The sequence below is a fragment of the Sinohyriopsis cumingii genome, chromosome 19 (genome assembly GCF_028554795.1).
Source record: "Sinohyriopsis cumingii isolate HCF-2022 chromosome 19, ASM2855479v2, whole genome shotgun sequence".
NCBI lineage: Eukaryota > Metazoa > Mollusca > Bivalvia > Unionida > Unionidae > Sinohyriopsis > Sinohyriopsis cumingii.
Genome location: NC_142979.1, coordinates 45,857,863 through 45,881,727, shown reverse-complemented (window position 1 = coordinate 45,881,727; position 23,865 = coordinate 45,857,863). Strand labels below are relative to the sequence as shown.

The 23,865-nt window shown below is 36.9% G+C and overlaps 1 protein-coding gene across 5 annotated transcripts in view; it reads right to left on the bottom strand.

The window, feature by feature from the left end:
* LOC149775629 (uncharacterized) overlaps positions 1-23,865 on the bottom strand; it is a 194,377-nt gene that overhangs the window by 48,349 nt on the left and 122,163 nt on the right. The window contains exon 4 of one of the 5 annotated variants that reach the window (XM_089944320.1): positions 6,516-6,574. The exons of 3 other annotated variants lie outside the window; for them this stretch is intronic. In XM_089944320.1, coding sequence (XP_089800446.1) covers positions 6,531-6,574 — 44 coding nt within the window. In that variant the 3' untranslated portion in view covers positions 6,516-6,530. Of the gene's footprint in view, positions 1-6,515; positions 6,575-21,738; positions 23,103-23,865 lie in introns of those variants that run through there. One more of the 5 variants, XM_089944317.1, reaches the window with a different exon arrangement.

Here is a 23,865-nt window from a genome sequence, read left to right as displayed (position 1 = left end):
AAAGACTCAAACCCGGGAGTACTTGTTGGGATTGATATTCCATATTATGCCAGAGCGTATCCTGTGACCGCAGTCATTTATGGAATTTATCCGATGAAGAAACCACGCGTTGATAAACTCAAACCGATGAAGGTGTCGCCGTTGACAGAGTCAAAGATGAATTGTGTAGCTGAGCGAGTAATGGAACATTTTAAAAATGCAATGCGAGGAAACGGCCTAACACCGCTAAGACAAACTAAAATAACAGCGTGGGCGACACGAGTAGCGGATAAAGGAGCGTCAATAAATGATGTTGCTGAGCTAGAGCGATTACTAAAATTTCCTATAACGGTTTCATCGTTAACCGGTACGGTATTGTATGAGTGTAAATACAATTCCCGTGGAACACCAATAACTATTATCGATCATAACAGTCACGCCTGGACTGACTCGGTTAGGATATTCCCGCGAGACCGTGTTGTAAAGTATTATCCGGAATTGCCGAGCAAGGGAACCGCTAGCGGGGAGAGTGCGAGGCACTCCACGGGTATGTTTGATTTTATTTATCAGATAAGTAAAACCGATCCGGTGTCTGTGTGGTTATTCAGAAGTAGTGAAGATGGAGAATATGATCAGTTTGTGAGACCCGACGGGGAAATATATAGAACAACGGCGTTACAGCAGGAAATGAAAAAACTCGCAGAAAAATATCATGCGGGCAACACTGATACGTTACTGACACACTGTTTTACTGTCCCGGGTGTTGTCGCGCATGTAGCCCGGGAACGAAATTCATGGAGACCAACTCCGAAAAGTTTCCTTGGGGATATCCAGCAGAGCTGTGTCGAATACGGACACGGCGGTTTGTGGAATACTCAGTATGATCACCGCGGTATGATATCCGTGGACATGACGGCGTGTTATCCAGGAAGTTTCCTTGGGCGTGGAGAATGCAGCGAATATTTTAAACGGTTTGGCCACGTTACAAACTCGATGACAAGAGTTGCTGTAAACGGACCATTGCCTGATTTTGACCTGACCGGATTTGCTTGTGTGTCGTCGTTTAAATTCGCTAAGGATTTACATCCTGTGTGTTATGTTTGGTTTGGCAGACATTTCGTTGAGAAGCGATGGGCACCGATAGTGTTATTGCGATACATGCTTGACAGTCGAATACTGTTGTCGCTGACGGTCAGCGAAGCGATTATATGTTATTGTCGTCAAACCGAAGTTTGGTTGCCAACTCCAACGCCGGTTACGTTAGAAGAAGTCATCGAAGATTGGTCACGAGAACATCCAGAAACTTCTATCGACGCTATCATCAAGGAAGCTCCTGAAGTACTTAAAAACAAACTCAGAAATGACGAAAGCACAGCAAAAGATCTAGGACGAAGAATAATAGGGAAATTCACTCAAGGTGGAGCGTATGATCATAAACAACATCACAGTCGATTAATCATGGACAAGACTGAATTGGATCTTGTTGTCGCTGATGCAGCCACGAACAACATGTTCTGTAACCGCGAAGATGTGTTTCTGTCAAACGGGGAAAAACTAGGGACTGTTTTTAGTTATATCGACGGAGAATCATCTCAGTACACACATTTGAGATCTTCGATGCTAGCTTATGTATCCATAAATTTGTTGTCGATGATTAATAGATTCCCTGTTGTCGCAGTGAGAGTTGCAACGGATTCATTTTATATTAATAAAAAACACTTAGCGGTGTTGAATAATGTTATATCGGATGATCCATCGTGGGGCTCGTGGAGAATAAAGAATGAAATGTTACAGGGATATTGTGAATCAGCTGACGTTGAAATCGTGGATGAGTATCGCAGCGCAGAAATGTCTTCGACGGTTTCGTTGTCTCCGCCGGTGCACGATCCTGTTACAAGACACAAAACAGTTTATCTAAACGGCCCTGGTGGTTCTGGTAAAACAACTCGGGCGATTGAATTATTTCGCGGTTCTGACTTGGTCGTGCTGACTCCCACACACAGACTTGCCAGGGAGATGAGACAACGGGATGTTAACGCGTGCACGTATCACAGTTTTTTCAAATACAGCGGCGGCACGTGGACACCTGAACGAATGGGAACGAAATATATTCCCGAGAAAATCATCTGGGATGAGATAGACACTGTGCCGTTGGATACATTAAAACAGTTTCTGGATTGGTTGCTAAAGAAAAATACCGCAGTGGTGATGTGCGGCGATCATGGTCAACCACCGCCATTTACAGGTGAATCTCCACACGAGTGGCTGAAAACTTTTGTAGATTATTATGAGGAAATAACTAACGATGTTAGAGCACTCGATGAAACGCTGAAAGAGTTTAAGACACTGATCAGGCTACAAACCAATAAAGTCCAGTGTGAGATAATGCGTGAAATAATTCCAGAGACTTCGCTGAGCGACTTTTGGGAAACGTGGAAACCAGGTGATTTAATTGTGGCAAGTAGAAAGATAGTCAGGGACACACTTCAGCAGCGGTTATTTCAGTTACATCAGAAGAAATTTCCCATGTTGGGCGTCCCGTTGTGTTATAGACCAGCTGATACGCGATTGCAGAATATTGATGTTGATATTCCAACGCGCGTATCTGCGTCGGGTCCGGAGAAACAGAATTTAGTATTAAATGATATTGTCACAGTTGATGTTGATGCTGTTGAACAGGCACTGAAAATGAGCAAATCCCCGTGGACGCTAGGATACGCTATGACCATCCACAGTTCGCAGGGACTAACTATTTCAGATACAACAGTTTGGATTGTTGATGATCGCATCGAGTGGTCAAATTTAGTTTATTTAGCCGTGTCAAGAGTAAGAAGGATAGCTCAGTTACAAAGAATTGTATTAGATGATGTTGTCAACGACAGCATCAACAGATCAATCGCTGATGATACAATAAGAAAGAAATTAGCCGGTTACAAACAGAGCGACAAAAAAAATGGTAACGAGTTTGATCTCGACGAAGCATTTATTATACAATTACAACAACAGCAGAATAATCACTGCGCGAGTTGTAATTGTTTATTGCTGTGGCAGTATTCGAAAAATAATCCAAGGCAATTTACCGTAGATAGAATAGATAGTAATCGCGGTCATACGCGTGAAAATGTAATGCTGACCTGTCTTGAGTGTAATCGACGCAGAGGTGCTGCTGAAGTTATTTAAGTGATCGAGGTGGTAATTGTGTATCCGTGGGAATCACCTGAAGTTGCTCGCGTGTAAATCCACGCTGAGGAGCAGTTGAATCTAATCTGTAAATTGCGTTTCTCCCAGTTGATCTGGTTATGCTAGATATCTTGTGTGTTGTAACGCTCCATATAGGATCAGTTGCCCTTTTTTTTCCTCCTTCGAGTTCGCCGGGTTCGTATAAATACCTAACGGTGACATTACCCAGCAGTGGGGACGCTAGCGTCCTTGGCCGAGCTGAAACATGTCCGCGTTCACTGACGGGGGGTATATATTTTTTTGTGATTGCATTTACAGGTCTCATGTTTGTTGTTCTGGTAATTTCATTATTCAGCGCGGCTATCACGTTTGGCAGTCTTGCAACCCATTCACGAGATCTCGTATCGTAAATGAATTCCCTCGCGTACTGGTATCCGAATAATCTCTCAGCGAGTGTTCTATTAAATCGCTCAACAATTGCCTGATCCCGATGAATTTCAGTATGTCCTCGTCGTATGGTAACGTTATGCTGCTTTGTCAGTGATGATACCGCGCCCTGAAATTCTTTACCAGGATCAACTTGTAATAATCGGGGCCAGCTTAGAGGTCCTCGTTGATAAATTCGTTTAAACGCAGAGGCGACTTCGGACGCTGTTTTAGTCGCTAACGGTTCTGCTTCTTTGTATCTACTGGCAACATCAACTACTGTTAGCGCGTATTTGTATATTTTTCTACGGACAGTATCATGAGGCAGGAATAGTATGTCAGCCTGATGAACTTCATTGGGCACACTAACATCAAAATGTGCAAAGTTGATTTGTCGAGGTGGTGGTAAGTAGATTTGCCATATTGCTTGTTTTGACAGCCATTTTTTGGCAACCTCGCGTGTTACTGATGCCGCGTTGGCGAGTTTATTAATCGCTGAGTTACCTCTCCAGTATCCGATTGGGGAATAATAAATCGCTTGCATTTTTATTAATTATCCAGCGCCTAATGCTAATTTAGATTTCATCGCTGATCTTACTAACCAATTAGCGAGTGACTCCTTAAATGATTTATTTTTTATGGCGCTTAGTGCATGAATTAATTTCACATCCGCGATATGCCTGTCTTGTAGATCTTTACTTCGATAAGCAACATCATGTATGTGACACGCTGCGTCGATAGCGTTTATCGGATACTCTCCCGGTTTTGGTTTAGACTGTTCATCAAGTCTGATATCTAGTCGTGTCCCTGGACCGCAGTAATTGTATCCTGGGAGATGCTTTTCTCCGGGATATTTAGCCCAAGGGGTACCTGGAAGTCGTCCGAGGGTTGCTGCAATGTCACCTCCGCTGACTTTGTCAGGCTTTTTTTTTGAAATCTAAATTTTTTTGTGCCACATCGCGCACACTTACCAGAAAGTGCTTGTCTGTTATTTTTTGTTGTAATGGTTGTTATGTCGTTTGTAGGGGTTCGTGCCTTACACTTTACACAATATAAATCCATAATTATTATTCTTTATATACAAATGGAGATCACTGATTTTTCTGCGACGCGAAGGAAAGAACCAGTCAAGCATAATTCCGTGCTACCAAATTCTATCAGAATGATCATCATAGGACCGTCAGGATCAGGTAAAACGCAACTGCTGTTGAACATGATAATGAAGTGGATGAAATGGGACAAACTATACTTGATAGCTCCGTCTGTGGATGATCAACGTTGTTATGATGTTATAAAAGATTTTAATGAGAGTGCAAAAGCGCTGAGTGAAGACGGCGAGGATGTTGTTGAATTTATAACTGATATTGAAGAAGCTCCCAGCGTTGAAGACCTTAACGGGGAAATAAATAACCTAGTAGTGTATGATGATGTGATGCTGGACAAGCAAAAAAATCCTGCAAGAATATTTTCCCGGGGTCGTCACAAAAACACTGATGTCATTTATGTTACTCAACGTTACACACAAATACCAAAAGTAATCAGGGATAACTGTAATCTTCTTGCTGTGTTTAATGGAGTTGATGTTCACACGCTGAGAAATATTCATCAGACATGGTGTAGCGGCGATATGGATTTAAATAAATTCAAAAATTTCTTCAGTCATGCTCAAAGAAAACCTCACGGATTTGTGACAATAAATTTACACGATCCCAGAACAAGATACCGTATTGGACTTGATACATTGTATGGTTAACATAAAAATGTTTTTCCTTGGAAACTCATTTCGTAGAGCAGCAGAGGGGGCTGGACCCGACCCATGGATTTTTCAATAACGACCCCGCCACGGAAACTGTTTCAGATTTATTGAAGTAACCCAAGTTGTCAGCGGAAATTCAACGAGTTTGTCCCTGGCAACTCTTCAAGTTTTCGGGGGACATTTTTTTTTTGTTTTGTATTCTGAATAGAAGGGTTTATTTCGTCAAAATCGAAGAATAGTTTCATAAAGGGTTTTTGTTTAAAAAATTAGTTTCGGTCTGTCCGTCCCCTCTGCTGCTGTCCGTCTTTTATATAATGTAGCTAGCCTAAATCCGTAACATCGTATCAACGCGGAATGTGCCAAAACAGCTGGGTTTTTTGTGTGTGTACAGTCTACGAAACATGTTTTAGTTCATTCAGAAACAAATTTAAATAACCACAACGTAAAGAGCCTCTTACGCGAGTGTATATGATTTGTTTACAAATCAAAAGTGCTGGTGTCTGCGTCTTTGCTTGTTTACAATAGAAAGTAGTTCCTTTATTCACGTGAATGCTATATGTGCATTGTCGCGCGCATTCATTATCGGGGAATACTGAACGATTCCGACAATGTAAAGATAACGGGGGGAAAAATGAGCATATAATAATTAAAGGTAACAGCCTCTATTTATAATTTTATAATTTACAGATTAAATTGTTCATAAGATACATGTAAGTGCAGTACAAAATTCGTTATCATGTCTTTGCCCTGAACCTGATACCATGAGGTGAAGACTATTACACTTGTCTCGATCGATATCAAGATATAGCTACATGCTGAACATGATATCATGAGGTGAAGACTATTACACTTGTCCCAATCGATGTCAAGATATATCCACATGCTGAACATGATATCATGAGGTGAAGACTATTAAACTTGTCCCAATCGATGTCAATATATAGCTACATGCTGAACATGATATCATGAGGTGAAGACTAATACACTTATTCCAATCGATGTCAAGATATAGATACATACTATGTTTGGTGAAATGTAAATTTTTTGACGAAAAAAAGAAGTTACTTAAGTGGTATTATCCATTACTTCCGATTTGTATCTACAAACTGAATTAAATGAAAAATCCCATTCATACATGTTTGTTTCGTGATGTTCACGAGCCAGTGCAGCTAAACACCAGCCAAGACGTTTACCTTAACATCAGTGCTTGAGTGCTGACACTTAACTTAATCACTGAAATGGAAATAAATACAATATCTGGTCAAAATTCATTTTGCATGTACAATACATTGTGTTCTTAAGCTAAACGAAGTACAAATATTTACGCAATGACTTCTGACTTAACTCAAGACCAATTAAATCTAGCTGTCAAATCTTCATCACAGATTTGAGGATATAGTTGTCACACCTGTACCATAATCGTTCAGAACCACTTAAATAATGCAAAATGTGTTTTAGTGGAATCTCATTTCAATCCAATATTTATGCATGAGGAGTAGTGATAACAAGATTTCTTGTTAAATTGCTATTTCCTTTGACGGAGGTCGGAAGAGTGTCCGTTTCATCAGAAGCAAATACATACGTTCGTAGCAATTTAATTGAAACACTGTGTCGAAATCACCATACATTCTGGCGAATTTAGGATGGCCATCAAGGCATCCATGTTGTGAGGTTGTATAAGCATATTTTAATACAAGAACTATATACTGCATAAAAGAAGTATTGAACAAAAAATGTCGGTGTGACCGTACGTTCTGGAAAAATAGCTTTTGTAACATCTGTCAAATTATAGGAGGTTATATTCGTATCATTTTCATTTAGTACCAAATACATTATCGTGAGAACCGTATTAATTAAAATCACATGTCAATATTATTATCTCTTTAAAGAGAACTAGTAATAACAAGATTTCAATATATCACATTGCCATCTTGTTGGAGGTGTGATAGCATTGTCTGTGTATACGACCAACTGGATGTCATAACAAATATTTTACTAAACAATCCCATCGCGGTACATCCATTTATTCAGAAGAAGCAGATATTAACCAAATTTCAATATGATTACCACGGTAGCCATATTTGACCAACTAGATATGATAAAAACGTTTCCATTAAAACACCATCTGCCAAATTCACATCTCTATTCAGGATAAATAGCTATAGAAATATTTTCTATACGTCCACCACAGCGGTCATAATGGACGTCAGATCAGCACTTTTCGCATTTAGACCCGACTAAACATAAGAAATCTTTAAGTGAAAACTACGGTCATCCGTTTAGAAGAAGTAGCCAGAACATTATTTTCAAGATGGTCATCAAGCAGACTGTATGGATATTATTTTGGCACCATATTAATGTAGGAAAAACCTACCATGATATAAAATCTCTGGATGAAAACTCTGCGTAGCTAAGGCTATCCGTTTAGGTGAAAGATCTGGAGGCAATGTCAGAAGTCAGATCGGCACCATTTTAATTTAGTTCCAAGCAGACGTCATGAGTCTTTATGGGAAAACCGGAGGTATATACGATCATCCGTTGAGGAGGATTAGTGATAACATGATTGTAAACATGTCCACTGTGGTAGTCATACTTGATGTATGAGCCGCACCGTTTACATTTAGGACGAAATGGACATTATAAGACGCCTTTTGGTGATCACGTCATGTGGATACGATAATATACATGTTCATGAGTATATGCAATAACAATAATATATTGAGTAGCTGCAATAACATTATTGTATTCGATGGTAACCATGGCGACAATAGTGTGTGTGTCCGATTGGAACTATATTCATTTAGAACTAACTTGACATAATTTGAAGTCTTTTAGTGAAACCCTCATGTCGATATGACCCTCCGTTTAGGATGAGAACTCATAACAAGATTTTTAACATGGATGCCATTGCGGCCATATTGGATGTGAGATGAGCGCCATTTCATTTAGTACCAGCTAAGCATCATAAGAAGTCTTCTAATGAAAGCCCCTCTCGATATGAATATCTCCCCAGGAGAAGTAACGATAATAAAAATGTTCAAGATGGCCACAGCGGAGAACAACTTGGAGGCCTGATGGGTATTATTTTTCTTTGATACTATTAAGACATAATGAGGAGTTTTTGGCGAAAACCTCACGTTGATGCGATCTTTTCCGGACGGGTGACCATAACAAGATTTCTCAGATCTCTGCCATGGTGACTACATTATACGTCAGATCAGCCCCATTTTAATTCTGTACTATCCAGACATCGTATCAAGTAATTTAACGAAAACTTGATGCCGACATGACTATCCATTCAGGAAGATTAGCGATAATAAAATTCTTAAGATGGCCACCATGGCGGCCGTACTGGATATCCGACTGGCACATATTTACATGGAGCAAATATACATCGCAAAATAGTCTTTCAATAAAATGTCCTGTTAATACGATCATCTGTTTCATTGGTGGGGTGGGGTGGGTGGGTAACGATAACAAGATCTTTAAGATGTCCGCCATGGCGGTCAAACTGGATGCAAAGTTGGCAATATTTTCACTTATAACCATCTCAGCCTGACAATAAGTATTTTGGTGAAAGTCCATGTAGTTATGACCTTTAGGAGTAGTAGCAATAACAATGATTCAAGACTGCCTGAGTCGACGGTGAGATGGCTGTCTGAGAGGGAACAGTTTTCATTAGGACCAACTAGACTTTGGGATAAATGTGTTAGCAAAGTTTCGTTTTAATCCTTCCGGCAGTTTACGAGGAGCAGCGTGAACAAGTTTGTACTCAAGGACGACGGTCGACGGATTCAGGACACCGAACGACCGACCAAGGACGATCCTATGGTCTACGACCAAAACCATTCCATAGTCTATGCCCAGAACATGCCATGGTCTATAACCAGTAGAGCTAAAAGCGGGCATTAGTCACTGTCAGTACATTCGAGGGAGATTCTCAAACTCCAGACTTATTAGTCTATATGTTCAAATAATTTTTAAAAGAACCAAATTCAATATATATATATATATATATATATATATATATATATATATATATATATATATATATATATATATATATATATAACACTACAATTCAGTAAATATTTAATTAAAATGATCTTACCTTGTATAAATCTATGGAACATATTCCGTTTTCGGCTCAAACGCGTTCCTGAGAGTGCACAAACAATCTATGAGCGCAAATATCGAAATTCCAGTGTGTTATTAGAACGTATATATTGCAACATTTCAAATCAATACCCGATCCGGATTAGAGATGTGTTGTCTTTTATACTAAATCACACATGCGCCTGGCTACGTTTTTACCTGGGCAGGTTTTTGTACCGTACAAGCCCATTTATTACTGCCAAAAGTTAAAATTACTTTTGTTTTGAAAATGTATTGTGCGTGAAATGTTTTTATTTAATGCTCTATTAAATGTTTTTTTTATTAATTTGTGTTCAAAGAAGAGAAGTCTAGTTAACATGTAAATTTCATTGTTATACTAGTTCTAAATATATTTGCCATTTTAAGCATGCATGTTCAGTGAAATGTTTCTAAGCAATGCATTTCTAAGCAATGTTTCACAAAAGTCTGAAAACGACGCATTTATTTTGTCATATTATTGATATTAAAACTATACTGGAAAGTTTGTTTATCAATGTTGATGTATTTAACAAAAAAAAAAAAAAAAATACAAACACAATTTGAGCCTGTTATACACACGTAGAATAACAACACCACCAAACCCAAACTTAATCGGCAATTACGGGCTAAACAGTTTTATTTTCTGGAACATGTTTCCAAACCTGATTGAAGTTGGGCAGTCACATAGAAACTGTTGTCAATTAATTAATTTCCTTCTGATATGATCCATTTATAGGCTTATTGGATAATATATCTACTTCCCGTTTTGAATGAGGAATGTCAAGTGCTACAAAGAACAAAAAAGTCTCTCAAATAAACTAATGAACTACCATTTTAAGTAATACCGTACACGCGGCCTTTTGTTAGGATTCTACAGATATAAACGCGACAATGAATACTTATCAAGATACGCCATTATTGTTCAGTGTATGGTTTATAAAACTGAACTAAATGTAACTAAAATTTAAAGTAGCATTGTACACATGGCCTTTGGTAATGATTTTGCAGATATTACCATGACGTGACGATGAATGCTATCGAGATGCACCATTAATTTTTAGTGTATGATTTAAAACATGTACATTAATGTCGATATGGTTTTATGCATATGAAGTACGATGTGGATTAAACGCATTTGTTTAACCCCTCTGTGTGTGTCTGTGTGTGTGTTTATGTGTGTGTAACAAAATTTTGTGCCATGTGCACAAGCTTCAGGTTAGGATTCTGCCGAAATTATCATGACAGACGAACATGCGGTATGAATGAACATAAAAACATTGAGATACACCATTATTGAATAGTGTATGATCTGAATGTTGTACATTTGTGTTGATTATTCTATATAAATATATAGTACGATGCCCCCAACCTTGGATAAAAGGCATTTGTTTAACATCTCTCTCTCTCTCTCTCTCAAAATAAGCTGCCATGTACACGAGCTCAAGGTAACGTTGACGCAGGAGAGTTGTTGCATTGTTTAAGGACGTAGGCAAATTACGGAATATTTCAATCGACTCTAGCTACATAAATAAAAGATACGTGTAGAATGTTATTTTGGAATACACATTCCCTTTTCTATAAGTATTTGGTAGCATTGCTTTTCTTTTGAACTGATATGGCCAAGGACCGTGTAAACAATGTATAGCGACTGGGAATTACATTATACATGTACTCAATCTCGTTGCAATTTTAAGTTCCACAGTCCAGATATGTTTGCAGTTTTATGTACAAGTGTGTCTGTACATGTGTTCTTGGTATGATTTTAGTGTTTTACCACTCTTGCAAACAAAATTCATGTACACACCAGGTGCTGCTGGTATAACACGGTAATTAGAATCTAACTATCGTATTTCATTCATATTGTGCTATAACATGGTAATTAGAATCTAACTATAGTATTTCGTTCATACTGTACTATAACACGATTATTAGAATCTGACTATTGTATTTCATTCATACTCTAGTATAACAGTAATTAGAATAACTTATATTTCATTCATATTATAATGTTAATTAAATTATATTATATTTCATTCATACTATACTATAACATATATCATATTTCATTCATACTATTTTTTAACATATTATATTTCATTCATACTACACTATAACATGGTAATTAGAATCTATCGTTTTTCTTTCACACTCTACTACAATATGATAATTAGAATTTAACTATTTTATTTCATTCATACTATGCTATAGCATAATAATTAGAATCTAGCTATCGTATTTCATTCATACTCTACTATAACATATTAATTAGAACATAACTAATATTTAATTTATACTATAATATGTTAATTAGATTATACTATATTTGATTCATACCATACTATAGCATATATTTCATTCATACTATATTATCACATGGTAATTAGAATCTATCGTTTTTCTTTCATACTCTATTACAACATGATAATTAGAATTTAACTATTGTATTTCATTCATGCCTTGCTATAACATATCAATTAGAATCTAACTCTCGTATAATTTTCATACCATGCTATAGCATGGTAATTAGAATTTAACTATCGTATTTCATTCACTCTACTGTAACACAGTAATTATAATCTATTTTATTCATACTATACTATGGCATGGTAATTAGAATCTAACTATCGTATTTCATTTAATATAAACAAATTTTGCTGTTGACTTTGAGCTGTTCTTTAAAAAGTATTTTTTCAGAAAGTAGAGTCTCTCCTATGGAATAGTTTTTAGGTAGAGATTAGATCGTCTCGTTGCAATATTGAATTATGCCCCCTGCATACTGCATCTTTCAACATGATGTTGCATTCTGTATAAACGAGTCTTGCAACATGATTAACATTTCCTTTTCCAATTTAATTATATATCACACTTTGTGATCTAATCTAATGAAATAATGATTACTGAGCACACTTCCCGGAGATAAGAATGGTTTAAAATAGCATGTAAGTAGTTCACACGATAATAGTAAGTATATCTAATAATGAAACGTGCATGTGGAATAATGCAACAATATATTACAAGAATCTGTCTGTCAGATATATAATTGAATATTGTCAATGAATAGATCACACCATTTGATAATCCTACTGGAAACTAAACTGTTACTTAGTTCCTCGAACTTCTAATAATCGGAACAAAGTGCCGTACGTAAAAATAATGCCTATAGTAACAAATCCCATTCCAAGAGAAGCAAAGCAGTTAACTGTCACCGGAATGATACCAAAAGAGGGTTCTATAACCGTTTTTACCCTGCAATATACACTTTCTAATTCATTAGTAGCATTATCAGATCCTGAATAAGTGACATAACAAAATTCTTTAAGGATAACTGAACTGACTCATTCGCCCGAAGTATATTAGATAGGTTAGATGATGGATGAATCAAAATTCGCTAAAGGTCTTTCTCTTTAAGCCAAGATAGGTATGGCAGTGCAATTTAGCTTTTACATTACCTTATCAAACTAGTCACTCTTGGTATCAGATTCGACTATTTACATAAATGTATCTTGTTTTATGAAATGACAAATGATATATATCCTTCCTATCTCATATATATTGTTCTTCCGGCCATCAGTGACTTTATACTTTAAATTATGTAATGTATATAATTTCCAAACAACACATGTTATACGTGGTCCTTATATCATATCAGTTCTACCTTCTATTTTCAAGAATGGAACCTGCCGAAACTCGTCACGACGACTCCACTAACAACCTAAATATATCGAATGAATTGCATATGATCACGATACATCCCCATAGAAGACAGCAAAAGTTACAACATTTCAAGACTTTGTTCGTAGTAGTGTTACGAGTCTATGCTCCTAAAATAAGTAACAGAAAAGAGTGAAGACAACAAGCATTGTTAAAGTTAACAAATAATTTATTTCCCTAGAATACAAAAGTGAAAAATGAGAAAAAAGAACTTACGGTTTTAAGAATTATATCCAAAAATAATCCAAGAATTAAAAGTAATACAAGTCCTATCAATGAAAAGTTCTATGTGAATCTCCCTTCAGATCCCGATGAAATTCAAGATGGAAGGCGATGACGCCTGTAACAGTCATCGCTGTACTGATGTATCAACAGTTTCTTGCTGAATCAAAGAAAATGTTATTTCAGTTTTGAATTCCGTATAAATTCCAGTGAATGTCTTTGTCCAAGAATTGTATCAGAACACTTTTGTATTTTCGGAGAAAATAATCACTTGAATTCAATAATTGGAAGAAAATAAAATTCAGCCCAAACTGGTCACAACATAATACAACTTAACGTGTCAGATGTTAAAGCACGAATGATAGAATTCTTATCAGAACATCAGTTATACACATAATTAAGACGCAAAACAGATTCCTGGATTAGGGTACAAAGTTCATCCTTCTGGAAAAATAGAAGTTTGTTTACCAACTGACATATACTTAATGACACGTAGTCCAGGTATGACCTTGACTCAACTTAATGTTCTTACTCTGAGAAAGATAATTAAAAACAATTAAAAAGTTGTTTACCAAAACTATCACTGATTTTGATACAAGGTCATCAACTAGATACAATGTTTCTATTATTAGTTGTTTACATCGAAAATAAAAAAAATAAAAAAATTCTGGACAATGTTTAAATCTAGTAAACAGTGTTACATTACAATGCCATGTAATGGAATATAAAAAAATTCTAAAACAGACAGACAATTAAATTAAATATACATAACAGTAGTAACTCGCAAACGAAGAGGACTCAATGCACATTTTCGACAAGACCACATTTGCATCAGGGTAAATCAATTACAGGAATATGCGAACTACTTTTTGTCCGAAGCTGTGAGTCAGAAATCTGGGGTTTACTTATGCCACGGTAAACTACGTGGGAACATAATCATTATGTTAGATAATATTTGTATTCGTTTCACCATGCATAAACGTATTTAATAAACAATAAAAAAGAGATTTCACAAACTAACATTTCTCCAATATCTTATTTGCGATCTATGCTTATGCAAATTTGGTGTCTGTCGTGTTCGCGTTGATTCGTTCCACGATGTAGTAGTAGTCTCCATATATACCCAATGGACTCGCTTTCTATTGAATTCCTTCTGTTTCTCTCTTCGTTCGCATTCATGCATTACAATTGATTTTCTCTTCGTGTTGCATAATTTTGTCTGCATGATACGTGTTTGTTGGAGGACTTGCTCGTTTGTTTGTTTTAACATCATTTCATCGTAATACTGGTTATAATATGCAGAGTAACAGGAGCCAAAGAGTGTTTCCCATCGACATTCAAACGAAATTCTATCACAAGTTCAAAAGCGTAGAATGCTCCGAATGAATTCCAGGTTTTGTATGTATCCATGTACCAATAGCCTTGATGTATCACCATGATATAATCCAGAATGTCTTTGAATGAATTAACAATAATCCCAAAACAATGTTTAGTCCAAACAGTGAATGAGAACTTTGTAATTTCAATTAATAATTTAAATAAATGACTCCTCTCTAATTATATCTGAAGAAAACATTAAACGTTTCCAGACTGATACTAAAGGAGGAATAAATAATATTTTTGATCTCAACCTTATTTTTATTCCCATTAGATCTATATTGCAAAACGATTTTCTAAAAAAAATAACCAAAAATAAAAACTCAATCATCTTAACGGAAACTTTCGCAACTAGAACCTTCTGAGGTCATAATCAATGCTAGGTCTTGAAGTCACACCAAAGAAAACATCAATTTATAACTTGCATACTAAACAAAATAGCAGATACGCACTAAAACTATATTCTCAATTATGAACAATGACCAAGCACACAAAATAAATTAAATATAAGTAAAAATAAAAGTTGCTTTCTTTCCTGAAAATAGAATACTTAGTGGTAATAATGGACCATAACTGAACTTGTTTGCCCATATGTTGGATGTAGCACTTTAAACAATTTCTTACAGGTTTAGATTTGTACCCAGAATCTATCAAGCCAATAACTGTATCTGTCAACAAACTGTATCTTCATAATCCATTTACGTTACAACTTGGTATATTTAATAAAGACTTAACACCATGAAAGGAACACGTACCTACTTTTGTTATACATATATTCATTTTTTTTCTACTACACATTTCAGATATTTCTATACACGAGATTTCTTTGAGCGGTTGATATCTATGTGAATTGTGAAATATCCAGTGTTGTAGAAGATCCATACTATACCTTAGATTATTTCGCATCCAAAGTTGATGTGCAACATGTTATGTAAAATGTTAATCGCCTCATTGATATAAATCTTGCTAAACGTTTAGCTCCTATGTTGCATCACCGTTTTTGTGTCCTGTGAATGATGCTGCTGCACTCAAGTCATCTTATAATTTCAGTTTGTGTATCATATCACACCACTGCTTTTTTGTACTGTGACCTAGAACTCTTGCCAAAATCAAGTTATTATTCAACTTTGGTTTTATTATGAGTTGCAGTTCACTCTATAAAACTGCTTATTTCCTTCCCACTTCGCAAATACCACTTTTTTAATTGCTGTATAAATATATTAGAGATTTATATATAAAACATACCCTATTCCACAGATCATGATCACAGTGGAGATAAATTTGAATATGTTGTGCTAAGGCTATAAATAAATTGCAACAAGCGAAGTAACTTTTAATATCATAATCATGCCTGTCAGCACTACTGTATTGCCATTTTTGGTGGCGTGCAACAAATTGAATTCATTGCTTTGCGCTTGCTAACTGACATCATAGTCTGGTCCTCATGGTAGTTTTGAAACTTTTGTAAAGTAGTAAAATCTTAACGGTACAGTACAGTTTAGTGTAGTTGATATATTGAAAAGACTGAAATTTGAATTTCCGCAATTTTTTGTATTAACTGCGAAACTATTTATTATCAGTTCATGTGTCGCTATGATCCAGTTTACTCAACATATCAACTTCTTCTGCTTTATTTCCACGTTTCTCCGTATGTATTGGACAAAGTTAACAATCCTGAGCACATAAATAAATGATTTGTCTCAGTTTTTCAGTATTCCTTCGATTTTTAACAGACCGGGGCGTTGGCACAAACCGTTGTCCACACCTTGCATCAAAGGAATTCTTTAACGTTTTCACTTGAATACTAGAAACATTCGGCACAAGGTAGAGGAACTCGTATTCAATGATTTGAAGAGGAAAACTGTTTATTTTATGTACACGCACCATGATAATAATGTTCTGCTGAAAATTGGAGGACTGTGAACCTTTTCTAAAAGATATCAATAACTCCTGAGATTGTGTTGCTATTTAGATAATGTAAATATAGATTGAAAATTTATGAGCACTTAATATATTCTCACCTTATGCACAAAACACAACGAACATTAATCTACGAAATTCTGTCAGACTTATTCAACTTCGTCATCGCACTTAATGTGTAATTATTATTTTACCCAATCTATTATAAACGCTTAGAATGAGCTCCATCCAAAAGAGTTCATCAGTTAACACTTTCAAACGAGTGACGCAAGGGCACAACAGGAGAACAAAGGTCCTTTATTCTGTCTGTGGTAATTCGTTAGATTCTGTTTCATTAGCTTGACTGAAAGTTAATCGCGGTATTCACATGCACGATCCATTTCGAACTATTCCTGACCCATTTTGCTCTTCTGGATGTACAATCGAAAACAGTTACAATTTCTATTTTTGGTGTAACTGTATTGAATTTTTGAATTTTCAACTCTTTGACACAAATCTTACAACACTGAACGGAATACCTCACTTCATCAAGAAACACAGAAACTCGTTATAAAACCAAAGAGGTTCGCTCAACTATAATTACTTTTGTACGATAATTATTGCCTGTTTTAACATTATATGCAGTCATTACTTAATTAACCAATCTCTTCACTAACACATGCATCTCTGAATTACTCTCAGACATACAAACTCTCGTAATAATCTACCACTAAAATGATCAACAATAATCAATAACAAGTAAAACTGACTGACCTTTCCAGCCATCCCACACCTGCTTTTAATCCCTCTATTTTGTTCTTTCTCGTTCTATCTCATCAATTAATGTTTACAGTGATTGTGATAATATACACAATCCTCTTGCCTATCTATTCAGATTTATGTTATGGACAAGAAAAATTAAGTCGGAGAACATTTTCTCCCAGTCCTTTTGCCACGCATACTTATTACCACTTCCAGCAATAAAATACGTTTAAACACAATATCTTTGCAAAAGTGAAAAACAAGAGTAATTTATTTAATAGGCATTTCTAGTTTGACTGGCAAAGCGCAGTGAAAACATTTAATTATCAGGAAGGAAATTTAGAATTCTGTCACAAAGCATAACCAAAAATCAGGTGATCTTTCTAATATTTTATGCATAAAAACACTCCCCCAAGTGAAATATTCTTGCCTTTATTGTTTTAAAACCTATTTTACTGACAGGAGCAGAAACCCATTTAATGCCGAGACGATCTGTTGTATGCTCGTGTAATTTTTGAATCAATTTCCAGGAATATGAATCAGGGCCCTGAGTGGCCAAGTGGTCTAAAGCGCTCTCCGTTACGGATCACTGCCATCTCACCTCTGTCTGCGCAGGTTCGAGTCTCGGATTCAGCCAATGTGGGTATGTGAGAAAACTTGCCAGTAGCTTCTCGTGGGTCGGTGGTTCTTTCTGGGGTTTTCCCGGGTTTTTCCTCCACCATTAATACTGGCCGCAATCTATAGCCTATCGTGTGCTGAAAAATGGCGTTAAACCCCACAACAACAACAACAGGAATATGAATCATTGTTCGGAGTGTAACTTGTGTTGCCCTGCAATAACATCTTATTGGAGTAAGTGTAACGTGTATTGTCCCGCAATTGTATCTTGTTGAAGTAAGTGTAACTTGTATTCCCCTGCAATGGTATCTACTTGGAGTAAGTGTAACGTGTGTTGTCCTGCAATGGCATCTTACTCTAGTAAGTGTAACGTGTGTTGTCCTGCAAAGGCATCTTATTGGAGGGGGGACGTGTATTGCCCCGCAATGACATCTTACCGGAGGGAACGAAACGTGTATTGCCTTGCAATGACATCTTATTGGAGGGCGTGTAATGTGCATTGTCCTGCAATGACATCCTACTGGGGGGAATGAAACGTGAATTGCCCTGCAACGTGAATTGCCCTGCAATATCATCTTATTAAAAGGCGTATAACATGTATTGCCCTTAATGGAGGGCGTGTAACGTGCATTGCCCTGCAATGGCATCTTATTGGAGGGAACAAAACGTGTATTGCCTTGCAATCGTATCTTACTGGAGGGACCATCTGTGTCATATGGACACACACATAATGTTATTCTAAAACAGGAGTTCTACAGAGCACTCAGTCTTTCATGTCGACATTCATGTGAAGGACAGTATGTTATATGGCCTTTAAAAATGAACACAAAATCATTACATCGTCTCCAGTAACTGACGTATATTTGTTAATGTACTAAATTACAAGAAGAAATGACTTATCGAAGTCAGCAACAAAACAATGTCAAGGCAATCTAGCCCTGATTGTCATTATATACTGCTGCATGTGTCCAATAGATTTATTTCCTAATAAAATCAAGTTACTGTTAAATTAAAAATATGTATATTTACATTATCCAGTACGTTCCACTACCTTTCGCCGTTAGAAATTCGTTCCTCATACAGAAGGAAGAATGACAGGTAAATGAAGCACAGTTACGGAGGAGGGTTAAAATTTAGCGAAATCGATCTTTGTCTCTTTCTTTGTTACTACTGAAAATATCTTTAAGGATTGTTTTATTTCTTCAAAAACACTGCAGATGAACATAATCTGCCACCACGTGTTGCTAAGTTCTCAGGGGAATTTTCAAGAGTTGGTAAAACGAGTCAGAAAAGTTCCGTTTTCATAATGGACTCTCCTTGTTCGCAAAACGATCAGTATGATGGACAATGAAAATATTCAGTCGACGTTGCAATGTACTTGGAGACATACCAATAAGTTACTTCGGTAAACGACAATGGACACCAAGGTGCTACTGCAATTGAACTATATCTTATGTATGTATGTATGTATGTATGTATGTATGTATGGATGGATGGATGGATGGATGGATGTAAAGATGGATTACTGTACGGATGTATGTATGTATGTATTTATCTATGCATGCATCTATTCATGCATGGATGGATGGATGGATGTGTGTGTGTGTCTGTATGTATGTATGTATGTATGTATGTATGTGGTTTAAAAGCACGTTCATACGTGCATAATGCCCTTGGAGTCCCGCTACAAGATCATACATAGACAAATGAAACTTACATAAATTATAGTCTTATTGGTACAGTTTATGTCAACACTGTTACTTTAATCACGCTATGGGCGTGAGGCTAGGGTGTGTGGTGGTGGGAGTTAGAAGTGATTTTGCGTAGCTTCCAAATAAAAAACTCGCGAGATGTATATCCTGCATGTCTGAGAACTGGTATAGATGGTCAACACCCAAAGTGTTAACGCATTGCAGACTTGGTCCCATGTGTGATGCCTCGTACATGACTTGAGCCCCTGGATCAGTAAATCATATAAGATCCCACCATATATAAATTCTGCAGCCGCTTGAACAACTGACCCATGAAATGAGCTGCATCAATTCCTGTTTTTCAATGATCCTACCAGCTGTTCAGGCTATCTTGTTGTATCTTCAGAAAGATGATCCTGATGAGGGCATCAAGAAGATAGTCAGCGAACTGATAGCATCATTAACGAGATTTTCGGGCTTGTATGAAAATAGCATTATGCGGTGTCAGCTGGCTTCGATCCACGCGTCAAGCTACGTTGTTGACCACTGTGCAGCAAGTACAAGCCAATACAGACATTATGACTGCTACATTACTATGCCAGCCAACGTCATCTATAGATACAGACCAGCCGTCTGAAGGTTTTTCCTGCAGCTGACGCACAACTGCCAACAAAAAAACAAAAACAAAAAAAAAAAAAACAACAGAAAAGGATGACTTTTTGACCTCATTTGATCAGTTGTAGCCTGTTGAGTCACAGAACAACGAAATGTCTGTCACTATGGAAACAGAAGTGAACAACTACCTGGCAGATCCGTGTATTCCAAGAGACACTGACCCACTGGGTTGGTGGAAAATAAACATGTCAAAAATTTCCCACCTTGTGTCACACTGCAAAGCGCTACCTTTCTGCACCACCTACGAGCGTACCAAGCAAACGTCTCTTTAGTACAGCTGGCGATACCTTCAGTGAAACGAGAAGCTGCCTTAATGCTGACAACATGGAAGAATTGGTGTTTTTTAAAGCTAACGCAGCATTCATGCGTTAACTGAACTGTAAGTGACAATTTCCAAGTTTAGTTAAATTAGTTTCATTCCTAGTTTACACAGACTGGCAGAAGGATGCAAAAATTACATGCAGTTAACTGTTTACTTTATATATATATATATATATATATATATATATATATATATATATATATATATATATATATATATATATATGTGTGTGTGTGTGTGTGTGTGTGTGTTTGTATGTGTGTATGTATGTGTGTATGTATGTATGTAACTCACAATGACCTCTGAATCTTTGTCCATCTCAAGAATTTAGCCCGTGGATCATAACTTGGAATGTGTTGACATTCACCTCTCCCCTTATAATCATATTAACGCTTACTGGGCATGAAAATACGAATTCCTATATAGGGTTGATTTTGATACATAGTTCTATCTCCATCTCCGAGGTCATAACTTTGAAACGATTAGATCCTCACCCAACAACCACGTAAACACTTGCGGGGCATGCTGGGATCATTTTATCCAACATTATTCATAGTAATGAACATATGAACATTAAGCGTCGGGTCGGAGGTCAAAGCTACAAAACGCACATGTTTTAGAAATAAAAATTACAGTTTTATTAGCGAATGACTTCTTCTGTTCCCCTACGTTAAAGAATATGCTACTATTATTGAGAGTTTTTCTCTGATCGATGTCTGCAGACTTTTCTTGCATTGTTCGTGTGCAAATGTTCGGATGTGCGAACCATTCTAAACCGATTTAGGTGTGCACTCCTATCAAAAAATTATTTTTGGGCTCTGCTAGTATTGAATCATTTCTCGAAAAGAACCTTTACCGAACAGATGGCAGTACATTTCATTCGAAGGAAAAAAATATTGCAAACGAACAACATCTTAAATGTAGAATCAGCAACAACACCCACCCAACCAACATCACCCCAAACAAAAGCAAAACAAACAAACGGACATTTTTAAATGATCAATACATGTTATATTCATTGATATTTGGAAAGACGCATTGTTTCTTTTTGTCAAATGATAATGTACACTGACTTGTGTAACTTGATGTAACATCTAAGTAATCTCTTATCCCTGAAACCCACATTGAAACGTAGCTAGCTGGAGGGACGTCCACCCAGCATTGTTCTGGTAAGCCATCAGGTGCTTCGAATTGCATCGTTTAGTGTCCTTTGGTCCACATTCTTTATTGAATAATTTTATCTCCCGTAGAGAAAATCTATTTTACCAATGTTTCAAGAAAATAATGTCGCATTTCTGACCGTTTTTTCTTCCACTTCCAAAGTGAAAGTTCTATTTCGTGAAATAAACAGTTGAGCGGGTGTTTGTTCCAGCAAAAGTAATATCCGATTTCACTAGTATGCAATGTTTTCTTCTCAATAGCTGGCAGTATATGTCGTTCACAGGAAACATATGGGCAAAAGAGTGTCTTCGCGACAAATGGCAACAATTTTGTGTGATCTGTGCCTACATGTTCAAATAATACATGGAAGCATGAGTATTCGAGTATATTCACTCTGTAAAAGACACTAGACCCTGCTCACGTGCAACTCTCTTATTTTAGTATATCTTTATGTGGGGTAAAAAGGCCAGCATGCATCTTGGCCATTGAATGTTTCCGATTTGGTCGAATCTCAAAGGAGCGACGTTATTCCTCTCTTCCATGAAGGACTTTTCCACTTTCTCCTGTAAGGGAGCAACTTTGAACAAGACTGTCATATTACTGCATCTTTTCATTATCACTTTGTATATAACTTTGCCATATCGTGTCTCAAAAATATTCGTTCATCTAAATCCGTTAATTTCTGCCATTTGATGGAACTGAGAACTATAAGGAGCGAACATTCGCGTTTGAGAGGCTTTCGCTAGTGTGTAATATTGTTCAAAAACGAACAGTAGTCAGCATATGCCATTCGAAACAACATCACGACAAATAAACTTGCAAAAAATGTGATGAGTCAAAGGCGTGAGTGAATGGCGGTTATTTTCGACTTCCGAATTTGGTATCTGTGCAATCTATGGTTTATGTTACCTCGAAATATGAGAAACGGGATACTGACTGGACATTACTGTCCTGTTTTCGTGTGTTTTCTTGTGGCGGTGAAGTACTCTTTTGTCGCTAAAGGCCATCAAGCAATATGGACATTGGAAAGGTCTTTCTCCTGTATGGTGCGACCTTATGTGAATGTCCCTATTCCGCTTCTCGATGAACGACTTTCCACAGAAGTTGCATCGGAAACAAGTATGCTTCCTTGCTGCTGTCAATGTCTGGAATCGCTTCCCACACTGAAGGCAAGACACGAATTGCACACCTGAAAGAAAACATAAGCAAATATGATTCATGTGTGGACCTAATCAAAAGTGGGAATAAGGGTCCAATATCACTCACCTGGGCCAATGAAAACTTTAAGGCTATGGGAGTAAATTCATACATACAGGAAAAAGTGGAAATAAATGTTTGGAGCACTTAGTTGCCACATTGTCTATTAGGGTAACAAAATATGTATTTCTGCTTTCATGCTTAAACTTGTATTGGTTGGTTAGCTGAGATATTTAAAATTACAATTACTTTTCCCCTCCATTTACCGGAAGTGGACGACGGTTGCAAATCTTAGTTTTATACCTTTAAAACAATGACCATGCCAGTATTACTCAATAACACAATGGTTTCAGGTGATTATAATGCAGTCTTTAGGTAATTAATTAAATACTCTGCGCTTATTTGATATAAATTACTGTGAATTTAAACTGGGAACGGCTAACAGCCATTATTGAATCATGCTTCGTAAACAACGTCCAGGAGGAGCAAACAGTATTGCGAGGAAATCGTGCAAATATCTAAGCGAGCGTGATGTCTAATACTGTTACTATGATTGTTGTTGTTGTGGGGTTTAACGCCATTTTTCAGCACGATAGGCTATACATGGCGGCCAGTATTAATGGTGGAGGAAGAACCCGGAAAACCCCGGAAAGAACCACCGACCCACGAGAAGCTACTGGCAAGCTTTCTCACATGCCCACCTGTTACTGTGAAGGAAATTCAATGTGGTGTGGTCACAACATTCAGACAGTTTG